General features: G+C 33.8%; 1 protein-coding gene across 50 annotated transcripts; it reads right to left on the bottom strand.

Moving 5' to 3' along the window:
* Positions 1 to 696: 696 nt before the first annotated feature.
* Positions 697 to 13,845, bottom strand: LOC112751166 (alpha/beta hydrolase domain-containing protein VTE7). Of its 50 annotated transcripts, none has more exons than XR_011872489.1 (12): positions 13,712 to 13,845; positions 13,021 to 13,162; positions 12,755 to 12,811; positions 12,261 to 12,302; positions 12,115 to 12,164; positions 11,041 to 11,140; positions 10,112 to 10,256; positions 7,732 to 7,800; positions 2,891 to 5,037; positions 2,693 to 2,807; positions 2,471 to 2,599; positions 697 to 946 (listed from the first exon to the last, which is right to left on the bottom strand). XR_011872489.1 is itself a non-coding variant. In XM_072217166.1 (11 exons), the coding sequence occupies exons 2-6, from the start codon at positions 13,127 to 13,129 to the stop codon at positions 11,629 to 11,631; spliced, it is 369 nt and encodes a 122-aa protein (XP_072073267.1). In that variant the 5' UTR covers positions 13,130 to 13,162; positions 13,712 to 13,845; the 3' UTR covers positions 7,109 to 7,517; positions 7,728 to 7,800; positions 8,082 to 8,137; positions 10,112 to 10,256; positions 11,041 to 11,140; positions 11,603 to 11,628. The 50 variants fall into 50 exon arrangements, 14 of the variants coding, with proteins under 14 accessions (XP_072073271.1, XP_072073261.1, XP_072073262.1 ...); XR_011872496.1 differs by lacking the exons at positions 697 to 946; positions 2,471 to 2,599; positions 2,693 to 2,807 and adding exons at positions 8,082 to 8,134; positions 11,603 to 11,697; positions 11,780 to 11,930 and having other exon boundaries at positions 4,150 to 5,037; positions 7,728 to 7,800; positions 12,115 to 12,167; XR_011872494.1 differs by lacking the exons at positions 697 to 946; positions 2,471 to 2,599; positions 2,693 to 2,807; positions 2,891 to 5,037 and adding exons at positions 7,109 to 7,517; positions 8,094 to 8,134; positions 11,603 to 11,697; positions 11,780 to 11,930 and having other exon boundaries at positions 7,728 to 7,800; positions 12,115 to 12,167.

Raw genomic sequence — 13,845 nt, forward strand, 5'->3', positions numbered from 1 at the left:
CCTGCATCAAAATAGATTCAAATGTATATATAAAAAAATACATAATTTAAAAAGAAGTGCCTAAATAAAGAAGGTAAATACACCAAGAGTTTTAAACAGGCATATGCAGTTAGGATCAAACAAAAGCGTACGTGAACGAGAGAGTAGGATTGAAAGATAATCTGTTCATTTTCCAAGAAAAGTATCGCAGACAAGAACTTTAGAGCATACCAAGCAGGAATAAGATACGTGATATTCGCAGAGTTCAAGACACCTAACCGAGTAACCTCAAGAATTAACTCCTAACGTTCCCAAAACCCGCGATTCGCATTACCTATAACTCGCATATTGTCTATCATAACCCATTAGTACTTACATATACATAATTCACTAGTGTTAAGCTGGCCAAACTTAATACCAGGAATTATGCAATGCAAGATTAATGGTATTTATCAATAGACCGTCATGTACTTAAAGGTCTATTCTCGTTATCCAAACAAGACCTACTACATGACTGACTCTCAGAGTATGCAATTGAAGCATAATCAGTCTATTCCTCAGGCTCTACAGGAAAGACCGCTCTGATACCATAATGTAACACCTTCACTATTAGAAGTCACGCTTCCGGCTGCGCTACTCTGATAGCAAGAAGTATTACGACTACTTTAAATATTAGATATTAAAATAGGAGCATGTGACTCAACGCCGTATCGCTGATTTCTTCGAAAATCGAAAACTATTTTATCTTAAAAAAAATACAAGCAGGCATAGATTCATATACAAGACTCCTTACATAATATCTCATAATATAATAAACATATAAAACATACAACTCCTATCCCTCTTACAAATTTGTAATAACAAAGACGAGGGAAAACAAAATAATCTAATTAATACAACAACATATAACCCAAACGCGGTATAACTTCTCTTAATGCTTCTTCATCCGGTTCCTGAAAAGGTAAAGCTGTAGGGGGGTGAGAACCTAACCACACGGTCTCACCATGAAATTTCAAAGTTGTCATAAGAAGATATTTAATAAGAAAACTGTTTTCAAGCTCAGTGATTATCATTGCCTTATGAATCGTTTAAAAAAAAGTAGGTAATCGTTCAAAACCTTTTCAAAGAAACGTTTAATCTATCAAAAATCCAAAATCTTTCCTTTCTTATAAGAAAAATCTCAATCAGAAACCAACCACGCAATCAAACAATACAATCAATAATTTAGCACCAAAGTTTATTCTCAAATGTAGCACGCCAAGACAAACACATGCAAGGCAGACAAGGAAAGCACAAGTAGGTAGCAGTTACAGCAAATAGTTCAAGTAGCAGTTAAGAACAGTTTAGCAATTAGGCAAACCAAAACAAGTTCAAACCCAAGCAAAGCATACAAATGCATATGATGCATGCCTGTCCTATGGCTGATGAGGCTCATCTGTCGGTTATCCAGCCAACCCGACAAGTCTGAATTGTCCTTAGACTGTCCCCCGACGTGCATCCCCAAGAGTCTATGCATAGTTTTTCCCAAATAATCAATATTGCTCAATGGGGGTAACATTCCCGGGAATTTATATAGTGCCCGGTCACACTTACGTCGTAGGGTCAACAGAGTATCGAGTTTTCAACCTGGTACACGTGGTGGCAAGCCACGGCACTTAATCCAGGGAACCTCGTATCTCAGATATTTCAAATTCATAAGCCACATAAATAATTCATTCATCATTCATCAATATCTAAGCCATTCTCAATCTCATCATCATTCGTCAATCCATATCCCATTTCCAAATTCATTCAAAAATCATATTTCAAATCAATCCTCATCATCCTTCTTTCTGTTAATCAACAATCTCAATTCAAAACATAATTCTTTCTTTTTTAAATAAATCAATCCGAAACAAATAACGTTTAAGAACTAAATCTTTTTAAACAATTACTTCAAACAAAACTTCCAATTTTATAAAATTTCGGCAGCATCTCCTCTAAAATTCGGATTCTGCCACCCTGTTCGGGTCCCAACCAAACCAAACCAAACACCTGTTAATCAGTCAAATCACTTCCAACAACCATTATCACAACAATAGTACTCAACCCAAAGAAATTACAAAATCCAGAATTCAGTCAACCAATCCTATAAATCATAATTAAAACCGACTTCAACCAACAGCATCAATCAATAGTTAAGAATTCTCGGTCTTCTCAAATAGTTTCAAACCAAACCATTCTTTCAAACACTTTTTGAATCATTTCCAAAATAGCAAATCATTCTCAATAAATAACCCGTTTTCAAATATCAAGTCTTTTCCAAGTTTATTTTAAAATCAAATTCCAATATCAAATCGGGTTTAATATCAAATCAAACTAATGATCTCATTCAACTAAAACAACTCAATTCAATTCATAAGACTCACGAAATCACAAAAATGTATTTTACGCGCTAATATCGATTTATAACAACCCTGTAATATAAAATAGATTTAAGAAAAACCCCTACCTCAACTAGCTGAATTCACACAGGTTAAACATAGTAACTCCCTTCCCTTTCTGTTTTATGGCAGCAGCAGTGATTCCAATGTGACTGAACCGGTGGGGAGCAGCACCCATTTTAATTTTTCAAACAATCCTTAGCAGAATTAAAACAGAGACATACGCGGTCATAATTAAAAGATCATAGCAGAGGAATAAAATGGCAGCAAAGCAAGGATAGAGGAGTTACATATTCAGTGGAAAAGGGCAGTTCTAATTCGAAGACAAGAACAGAGGAGGCTGTGGTGAATCCTTTTGGTGGCAACTTGGACGGCGGCAGAGAAACTCTGTGGTGACCGTATAACCTGGCACAGACAACCTCAGCGACAATTCTCACGGTAAAGGTAAACTTAACGAATAAAGAAGCTGAAGCAGGGTTAGGGCTTACCAACAGACACAGGCTTGGAAGGCGGTTTCCGCCGTCGACAGCGGCGGCGAGGAGCTCCGGCAACGCAGCAGCCGCGCGGGCAGGACAATGGCGAGCCCAGCAACGCGGCGGCGACGGCAGCTCCGCGACAGTTTCCCTCGCGCGTTCTCTCTTCGCGCTTCCAGTGGCGGTGGCAACGACAGGTTCAGCGGCGGAGACCCGACGAAGCTGGCGGCGACGGGCTTCCCCTCGGTGACAGCAGCAAGTTCGATAGTGATGCGGACTCCAACGACAACGACGAACCCAGCTTCGACGGCGGCAGCTTCCTCGCGAGCTCCCTCTCTCTCTCTCCTCGCGTTCGCCTCTTTCTCTCTCCTCCCTTGGTGACGACAACAGCGACTGGCGGTGGGCTGGAGACGGCTGGGTGGTGACGCAACGGGGTATGAACGGCGGCGAGCCCAAGGCCGGTGATGGCGATGTAGCTCCTCCCTCTACCCTTCTCCCTCACCGATCTCTCCTCCCCTCTGCTCTCCCGTTCTCTCTTTCCCCCTTTCTTTCTTTCTTTCTTTTTTTTCATTTCTTTCTTGGTTAGTAGCTGAGGTTAGGCTTGGCTGAAGGGTTTGGGGGGTGTGACGGTGGTGACTAAGGGTTAGGGTGATATTTTGGGGATTTAGGGTTTTGGTAAAAATTAGGTATAAAGATAATTTGGTAATTTTAATAAAATTAGAGCATAAGATATTAATATTGAAAAACTAATTTAATCTCTAAAGTTACTTTAAAATATTATTTGTAGTATAAAAAATACTAATTGATTTTCAATAAATTACTCTAATTGAAAATTCATGATAGTATAATTAATTTCTCTTTATCTTTAACTTAAAGTATTAAATGATATAAATTAAATTATCTAAAATCAAATCTTATAAAATTCTTATTATTTCATAACCACTAATTTTATAATTTAAATATAGAAAATAATCAATAATTATAAAATTAGACAAAATTCTAATTTAAATAGCCAAACCTCATTATTTTTAAATTTCTAGAACTTTAAATCATAGATAGGAAAATAATCCTTAGGAATAGAGTTTAGACAAAAACCTTAATTTATTTTAAATCCAATTAATTGCCTTTAATTATTTTTTAATAAAAATAATTTCTGAAATTAAAACTATAAATAAATATATATAATTTGAGATTAGTTCAAAATAGGACTTTTCAAAAGTCTTGGGTCTTACAAAATCAGCTCGTCAAACTAAATTTAACCGCATCACCTCGAATTTTGCGAATTCTAATGTATAGAGCTTAAGAAATCCGTTGTTAAAAATCTGGGTTGTTACAATGCACATCTTTACTTTCTATAGTTCCCGTTCTGTAATGATTGAGATAAAATTTTCACATAACACAAGAATCTTTATTGATTCAAATCAAATTTTCACCTGACACAAGAAAAAAATCTGATTTCCTCCAAAACCCTATCATAGTTCATCGCTGACATAACTAGCAGGAGCATTATCTGACGAGCGCAACATTACCAATGAATCTCCTATCGCACAGTCATCAACGAATGTTCTTGATAATGATCTCATTGAGCATCCCCCGCCTGGAGCCGAATGTCAAAATCACAGTCTTACTCACAGACAGGGTAACAGTTGTTGGGAGTAATGTTAGGGTATGGAGAAGACGCATACTCAATCTGGGTAGCACAGTTACTGCCGCTTAAAAATGGTCCAGTTCAAAATGTCGCAGTTTGGTCCCAAAGCGTGGACTGGTCGAGAAGCGGCTCTTAAAGGGCTCATGAATCTAATTGAGAATGAAAACCTTCAATTGCTCCAAAATATTAGGGTAATATTATAAAAGGTACTTATTAATTTCTAGCCACAGTTGATCACTTTCATCATGCTGTCAATAGAATTGTTTGTGTTTGATCAAGTAAAGTTGTTTTGAACCTAGATTAATCTTTGCTTTCTCCAGTAATTTTGAAAGGCCTTTTCATTTTTTAAGTAAATCTATGAATTTATCACTTGATTTTGAAGACATATATGGATTGTTTTGGTACTTTTTTTTCCAAAATTAGGAGTGAGACTCGAACCCACAACCTCTAGGTGAGTATGGAGAGACTATGCCATTTGAGCTATAGCTTGTTGGTGGATTGTTTTGGTACTTGTCTGAACAAAAAGATGTAGACATATCAAAAGAAATAAAGATGTAGGGATAGAGACATAATATTTTTGTCTTATCTAAGTCTCATTGTCTTTGAATTTCATAAATATGCTTAATTTTGTTCTTATTAATCAGTTAATGTTGGTATATAAGAATCTCAACAACTAATAAATAGTTATTTTTTGGAGTCAATGTGAAGTTACCATTTTAATGATATCAATTCGTTGCTATAATTTACTGTTAATAATTGACTTTTATTTTACTTGCTATGTCATTAGATCACTCAACAAATTGTTTCTTGATAGTTCATGTTTGTTTTTTATTATTGATTTGTCGTTGGAATCAACAATGGAGAACCATTTAATTTTTTTAATTAATAACAATTTTTAAAATTTAATATTTTTATATTAATTCAATTTTTTTAAAGAGGTGAACTAATTTTAGTTGAAAAATATAATTTTTTAATTATTTCATATAATTTAATAAATAAGTATATTTATTATTTATATATGATATTATATTAATAAAGGATAAAGTTGTCCACCTTTAAAACTTTAATTCATTTTATAAACATTTCAAACATTGGAATTCAATTCAATTTTATAATTTTACTAATTCATTCAAAATACTAGAATTTAATTCAATTCCATACTATTAAAAGTTTTCAAGCAGAATGTTACTAATTAGATATTTGATGCGATTAATCTTGATAAGTGCTTGTTCTTGCATGAAGATTAAAATGTAATCTCGTCATTCAGCTTACAAGTTGATTGATGCAGCCTTCAGAATATGCACAAGACTCTCTCTATTGTAGGGTTTGTCTTTCAGGTTACCACATGCTCCAAATCATATAATGACTTTTAGTTTGTATCAAGAGAACAAGTATAGTTTTAGATTAGTGCATCATGTGAATCAATTTTTTTTTGTCTTTTAGGTGATAATTATAGGCCGTTTTCTTGGGATGCTTTGGATGATATTGTAAAGAATGGAGTTGGGGAAAGTAATTTTAAAAATTTGAAAGAAGGCATCACTAAGAAGGAAGCCCTTCAACAAGAAATTCCTATTCCTATTTAATATGCATGCATGCACTTGCAGTTTTCTATATTTTTTAAGCCAGCCTTTTTGTAGTTGCACCTAATAATCTTTTTAGTCAAAGAAAATATAATGTACTTGAATAAAGTTGCTGTCTAAAAAAAAACATGTTTCACATGAATTTCACCTTACAAAATGTATATGTTCCTTGTCTTCATTTTCAAATTTGGTATCTTTTGGGAAAGTAGGTGGTAATAACAAAAATTCTTAAGTTCTATTTTGTTTCTTTAATAAATGTTTAAAGTCTTAAAGATTAAAGCTATACACAATGAGTCCCATTATAGGGTAATATATGTCCATTATAGCTATTCAAAGCTCAAAAAGTTTCTAATACTGCAAAGTGGACCGTCACTTGTAAAGTATTACAAGTCCAAATCCATAATTCAAGAGGGTAAGCTATTAAGATAAGTCACTAATGCAGGACAACCTTCATGATTCTCTCCTGCACAAATTTAATATCCAACCTGTAGAAATCACCTTGTTTTAATCTATAATAACTGTAGAATAGCTTCCAATCACCTCCAGCTTCAGTTCTTTCTTTCAATTCTCGTTGGGCATTAACTTGAAGATAAAATTTCTGGTTGGTTTAGTTGGAGGTTTTATAACATGCCACTCACTATTTATGCCTGCTTTAAGCAGTATGGCAAAGAATTTTCGTGACACATATTGTAAGATAGTCAATAATGAGTTAAAAAATAGTAAAAAAATATATTTTTTAAAATATTTTTATTTTTTAACAACTTACAAAATAGCTTGAATATCAGACCTGGTTAAGAACTTAGAATAAGTGCACCAGCCTATTGATCTATTTGTAAAATACATAAAAATATTAGGCTGGTAACAAAGTATTTCACATAGACATATAAATCAAATCACGAAATACCTTTCACAATAATAATCACTTAAATCCTCGACTTCAACTTTCCTTTTTATGTCACTATCTCAAAAAAGTCAGATAGTTAATAGAGTATGTATGTTAGTATATAAATAAAAATTGGTTGATGCTCTTAAATTATAACAATGTGTGTTACATTTTAGGAGTTTGTTTAGTGGTTACTTTATCTTTCTTCGACTCATCATTGCTTGTTCTTATTTGAGCTATTGTAGAGGGGTCTTTATCAGAATACCTTAAACTAAAATACATTATGGATGAGATAAATCTCTGTGAAGGAAAAGACGTCCTTTATATAGTGGTCAGCAGATACTTCTCCTGTCACCTGGTTCCAGTGCTTATCCCACATGATGAGATAAAATATACCCCAACTAACATATCGAAGTTTGACAGTACAATATTTATGGGTGTCATATAACTTATAAACCTTCTTTAGCTCATAAAATGGAATAAACATTTCATTTTCTCTTGTCACCAAAGTGCATCATAAACAGTTGTTACCTATGACCATCACAAATATGAAATTATAATCTTGTTGCTTAAAATTTTCCATTATATGTTTCGTCAATGCTATGTCTTCTTACGATCCATTGATAGAACGTTTAATATTTGTTGCTTAACACATTATAGTAGAATATTATAATTGAATATATCTAAAGAGTAAAAATTATATACTATCATAACTTTATGGTAGAGAGTATCAGATTATACCTACTTGTTGACGTTGAATTGGAAAAAGGGGTTCTTGAACCTTGGCCATGCATACCACAATTCGATAAACCTCCTACAGATAATTTGTTTTTAAATTTAAAACATGAATTAGTTGAATCGAAATTGTGTGTTTTCTAATCTATTCCAAAATGATTGAACTTTACCAATTTGCAATTCTAAAGAAATGTTCAAGTTAGATTGAACGCTGTTGATATTTTAATAATACTGGATCATATGCAATAGTTAAGACTTATCGTACTGAAACTATATTTATGATATCTTAATATTAGGAAATAGATACAGTAAACAAATAAAGACAGACAAACAAATAAACTTGTATACAAAACTTCTTACTAAAATGCATGCCTGCTCATGTCGTCTCTGTTGGCTATTATGGACATCCTTGACTGCTAGATCAGACAAAAATAAGCTTTGGAGTCATGTTGTGGCTTGGCTTAGGCACATGTGTAATAATGGATTATGTGGAAGAATAAAGTCTCAGATCGATATTCTCAGTAGAAAGTAATAAAGTGAAAAGCTTGGTACAATATAAAGTGTACTGAAAAAGATATCTTCAACTAATTTTTTAATTAAAGGTTTGAGGCTTTGTGAAAAAAATATTTACCGGGCCAGATTGTGTGGGTTGTGAAACAAAATGATCATTCATTGTGAAAATAAATAAAATCGGTTCAAAGTCCAAATAAAATTAAAATATATTGGTTACTTTGATTATCCGCGTCTGTTACAAATGAATCAATAGCGTATACAAATTTTTTTTTCTCGAATAATATTACAATGGTGAAATTTTTTACGTTGGAAAACATAAATCCTAAATGATTAAGCCAATATTGTAAACCATAAAATGTAAACCCTAAATCTTACATCATCGACTACAATCTCTTAATGCTCCTAACAAACCATAAATTATAAATACTGAACTCTAAACCAACAAGCTTAAATAGTAACTCTCAAACCCTAACCTCCGCTAAACCTATATGTAAATTTGAATCGTATACCGTAATACTTAAATAGAAAATCACAAACCCAAAACTCTAAACTCTTAACCTCAAATCCCAAAACTCATACCATAAATTGCAAAATCATGAATCCTAAACTGTAAATTCTAAACTCGTCACACTAATTTCATTATTTGTAAAACCGAGAACATAAACTACACAAAAAATCCTAAACTTTAACCCTTAACCATATATTCAAAATCGCAAAGCAGGAAACCTAAATGCTAAAAGAACCTATCAATCAAACCATAAAGACATAAACCTTAAAAAATAAACTATGGACTCAAATACCATAAATCCTAAAGCCTCACCCACCAAATCCAATACTAAACTAACATTCAAATACCACCAATTGAAAACACAAAATTCCTAATCCAAAACACTATAGCCAAGATTCAAAGATTATATTTTGGAACCATATGGAGTAGAATTAAAAATTTTAAATGCAGTAAAACACTTTATATTAAATCATGCAATGGAACACACAATACTAAACGGGTAACACTTTATATTAGTAAATACTATTATTATATTTTAAATATTACTTATCTAATTAGTACAAAAAAATGTACCATAGCCCTTAAATAATAGTATCTAATGATACCTGGAGATTGATAATATCTAATTATAATAACATACATAAAATTATGAACACTCAATTTAAAATTATCATTCAAGGCTTTAAAATCTCTTTTGCTGATACTTGGATTAAAGAGTTTCTGAAATGTTTCATGTGGGGTACACTACAAAAAATTCTGGTTAAAACGGCGGTTTTTTTAGGTATTTACGGCGGTTTGAACCGCCATTATTACCAAGAATGGCGGTTTTAGGAAGCGACGTAATTTTGGGCGCCATTCTAGTTATTACGGTAGTTTTTTGAAAACCGCCATAATTTTCTGGATTAAAACGGCAGTTTTTGGATAGGTTAAAATGGCGGTTCAAACCACCGTTATTTCCAGGATTAAAATGGCGGTTCTTGGATAGGTTAAAACGGCGGTTTGAACCGCCATTATTACCCTGACAGAGTGGCGTTTTGGTTGGTTAAAACGGCGGTTCAAACCGCCGTTATTTCCAGGGTTAAAATGGCGGTTTTTGGATAGGTTAAAACGGCAGTTTGAACCGCCATTATTACCTTGACAGAGTGGCGTTTTGGTTGGTTAAAATGGCATTTTTGAACCGCCGTTTTACCCTTATAGTGACTTTTTTTATCGTTTAAAAAAATAATTTTTACCGTTATTTTTATTGCGTTAAATAAATAATTGTGATTAAAATTTACAATAGCAAAAAATCATAATCCATAAATGAAATATTATATAACTCAAACAAAATATTAATATACTGAAAGAGTGTCAAAAAAAATGAAGAGACCTGAGACAAGTGGGTTGACATGAGATCCAACCAGCCTAATCTTGAGGAGGGCGTAGAAGATACAGAGCCTGCCGAGCCAGAGGACTGGGGTCTCGATCAAAGAAGCATGTGAGGGTGCGATCTTGGTCTTCCTCAAGCCAGAAAGCTTACAAACCAAAAGCAACAAATAAGATTTACATATTCGAAGGTGCCAGACAAACAGGCCCTGATATCAAAAGAAAACTATGCACTAAAGGAACTCTTTCAGATGACAGAACTATTTAGTTTTCTTGAGGGTTGAATGTAACAGTTAGATTAGATGAATGCATACCGCATAAGTAAAATTACAAATTACATAAAGTCCAAGAGTTTTGGTGTTTTCTTTCTTGGCATTAATCTGCCAGCTCGTTCAAGCAAAAAGTTAGAGAGAAACAATGTGGAATCTAAAGCCCTTAGATTTTGTATAGACATAAATATGGTAATGACATCAATATCTGACAGCGCCAAAATATTTTAAAAAGATCTAGAGAAAGATTGTGCAATTAGATTCAAGCGCACATTCCAAATACCAGAGAAAGGAAAACTAATAAAATTAGCCCATAAAGTTATATTCCTTTTATTATTTCTAATAAAATTAGCCCATAAACAAGCACATCAATAGTGATATGCTTGCAAGTAAACCACGATGTCAAAAGATAGGATGAAATATAGGGAAAATCAAAAATATAGATATAGATATAGATACTACTAGAAGTCCATAAATTATAAATACTTTGCCAAAGAAACCAGACGGAAAAGCATAAATAATGTACAATGCCGACTGACTACTTATAACCACTTGACTACTTGAACAGGTTGGTTGTTTCTTATTAGGTGCCTCAAGGAACAGATAATAGGCACAGAAACATACATTTATTTTCTCTTCTTATGGTCTGCACTATATGGTATACCTTCTCCGGATGTCACTAAGATGGAACAGTTTGATATTCGAAGATGTCAGAATTGCAGACAACATTCTGATCCCAAAACTAGCAACTGAACACCCTAACCCTGTAAAAAACAAACAGATTATCAAGATGATCACCATATTGCTCCAGAGAGTAACTATATCATTTAGTGAGAACTTGAATGAACACTTGATTGTTGCTAATAAAATTTTAACACATCAAACAATTTTGTTCTCTTTTTCTCTCTTGGGACAAGTGGCTTAGATTAGCTTGGTTCTTATTAAAATAAACACCAACCACTATGTTCAAATAAAGCTCATCTAAAATGAATTTGTACCCATATGGGTTTATTGATAACAATAGAAGATGCAGTGTTACCCCCCATAGGGCCACAACGCAAGCAAAAGTAGGAGATGCTGCAAGAAATTTCAATTTCAGTACATGGAACCAGTGTCTGAGAATAAGTCCACTTTCAATACAAGGAAGAAATCTACCTATTCATCCTCTAGCCATATATAGTGAGTTTTTTATCAGATAGATTCTGGTGACCAAATTATTCAAGAACCTGGAATAGGTAAGGTTGCTATAAGTCTAGGTAAGGTTGCTAGGTTTCCTGTTCCCTCTGTATACACTAGCATCAATCAAAACAAGGTTTTCCACCTGAAAAGATGAACTGCAAATGAATGATAAGTTCACACCAGAGTTACTAAATGAAAATTTTGCTTAATGTAAAATAAATTACTCAGAAACTGGCTTGTTGTGGATAGTCTGAATTTAAATTATTAGATAGGACATACAGCTTCTGGATAAATGACTACGAAATCAATGGCAACAGCAGAACCAAGGCTTGGTCCAACCAATATCATTGGCCTTTTGATGTAAGACTTCCAAAACTGGTAGGTAAATCAAATCCATCCTCAATACAATCCGAAATAATTGCAACAAAAACAACAATATACACATTAAATAAAACTTGAAAATTGGCAATACGAACATTCCTTTAGAATATAGGCTGAGGAACAAGTCAGACCCTATAGAATAACTGTCTTACTCAAATTCACATAGTTTATTAAGCACCTGATAGAAGTGTTCGTGCTTTGATACCACATCACATGAAGTAAGTTTTTCTGCTGAAGAAAAGAAGACAAATTGAAAATCATTAAAATGAAAAATCAGGGAGAGGAACAAACATAAAATAGGAAGAGTAAGTAACAAAAACAAACCTAGATCGGAGAATCCCCAACCAAGAATGTCAAAGGCCCAACCTAGGAAGAGTAAATAGGATATATTAGAGAAGCAGATGAGACCTGTGTGCAAATGTTAAGATTAGTTTCAAACTGAACTCCAATCTCAGAAGAAAAGGAACTCATTGGCAATAGAGTCCTAAAATACCCAAATCAAGAAGATAGTGATTAGTGAACTAACACCTCTGCAATCTTTAGCCCTCATATTTTAGGTGTTGCATCAATTAATCAATTAAGAACACAAATAGCACAGTCCACCTCATTTTAGCAAAGGGACTTAAAAAGTTAACACATTTTCTCTACTTTTCATCCATGGTTCTAAATGACACAAGTGATGAGATTGCTCAATCACCAAGATATATGAATATATACTATCAGATACTTATTAAGATGTAGGCAGCAAATTGCAATAGAATATAACGCTTAAAAAGAGAGATTACTTTTATAAGCTTTTTTCTTAAAATATCCCTTACCTTTTGAGCGAAGGTATTACTGCATTTGGAGGTATCTTTGAGTATTCAGAAAGTATCCTGTAGATAGAGGGTTAAACATCCTGCCTAATTACACAAGGTACACTATAATCCAACAAAACCCCCATCCCAAAAGAGGAAATAAGAACATGTGTGCACACACGCAAATATAAAATCAACAGAATCCTGATATGAATTAGCATCTAAAGTTTGAAAGCATTAAGCAAGAAAGATTACATAAATAACTTGAACAACAAAAATTAAGATACCTATTAAAGAGATTTGCAACTTCTTCACATTCATCTTCATTGTAAAACCATATACCATTAACTTCTTGAGCTGCATTCCGATATAATAGGTATGGCTTCTTAAGTTCATACTCAAAATCCAATAGATTCTCTACTAGGTTGTCTGTGAGAACAAATATTACAAAGAAAGTTACAAATCAGAAAACTGATAGCACAAATCAGGCACACAGATGAATGAGAGCAGAGCACTAGTACATGTATATTTCTCCAAACAATGAGGAAATAATAAATCAAGCACTGCCAAAAAGAGAATATGCGATCTACAGCAACAATAATGCAAAATATATTTGAATGATTGAATCTATCCAGCACTGAACATTAATTAGCATTTAGCGGTTAATCTTGGAACTAAAAACACCACAAAATGGATTCAATCAAAAATTTCTTCCGAACCCTAAAAGTTTCTTCCGAATCAAAATTGGCACTAGATCTGAGAAGACATTGGCACTACCTCAACTGCAAATCACATAAAGCAGAAGCTACTAAAGACATTGGCACTAGATCTGAGAGAGAGAGAGAGAGAGAGAGAGAGAGAGAGAGAGGGGAAGGGGAGGGGGTAAGGTTACAAAAACTTGAGAGGGAGAGGTACCTAGAGAACTTGAGAGAGAGCTGCAGAGAAATAAATTAGTAACTGGTCGAGAGCGAGAGGTACCTAGAGAAATCGTAATCGGCGAAGAGAGGAGAAGCCCGAGAGGGAAGAACAGCGTTGTCGGAGCACGGAGGAGACGAAGGAGAGAGAAGGGAGATCGAGAGCGCCGTTACTGTGTTTAGTTTAATGAGGCTAGG

This window comes from Arachis hypogaea, chromosome 15 (genome assembly GCF_003086295.3).
Source record: "Arachis hypogaea cultivar Tifrunner chromosome 15, arahy.Tifrunner.gnm2.J5K5, whole genome shotgun sequence".
Classification (NCBI taxonomy): Eukaryota; Viridiplantae; Streptophyta; class Magnoliopsida; order Fabales; family Fabaceae; genus Arachis; species Arachis hypogaea.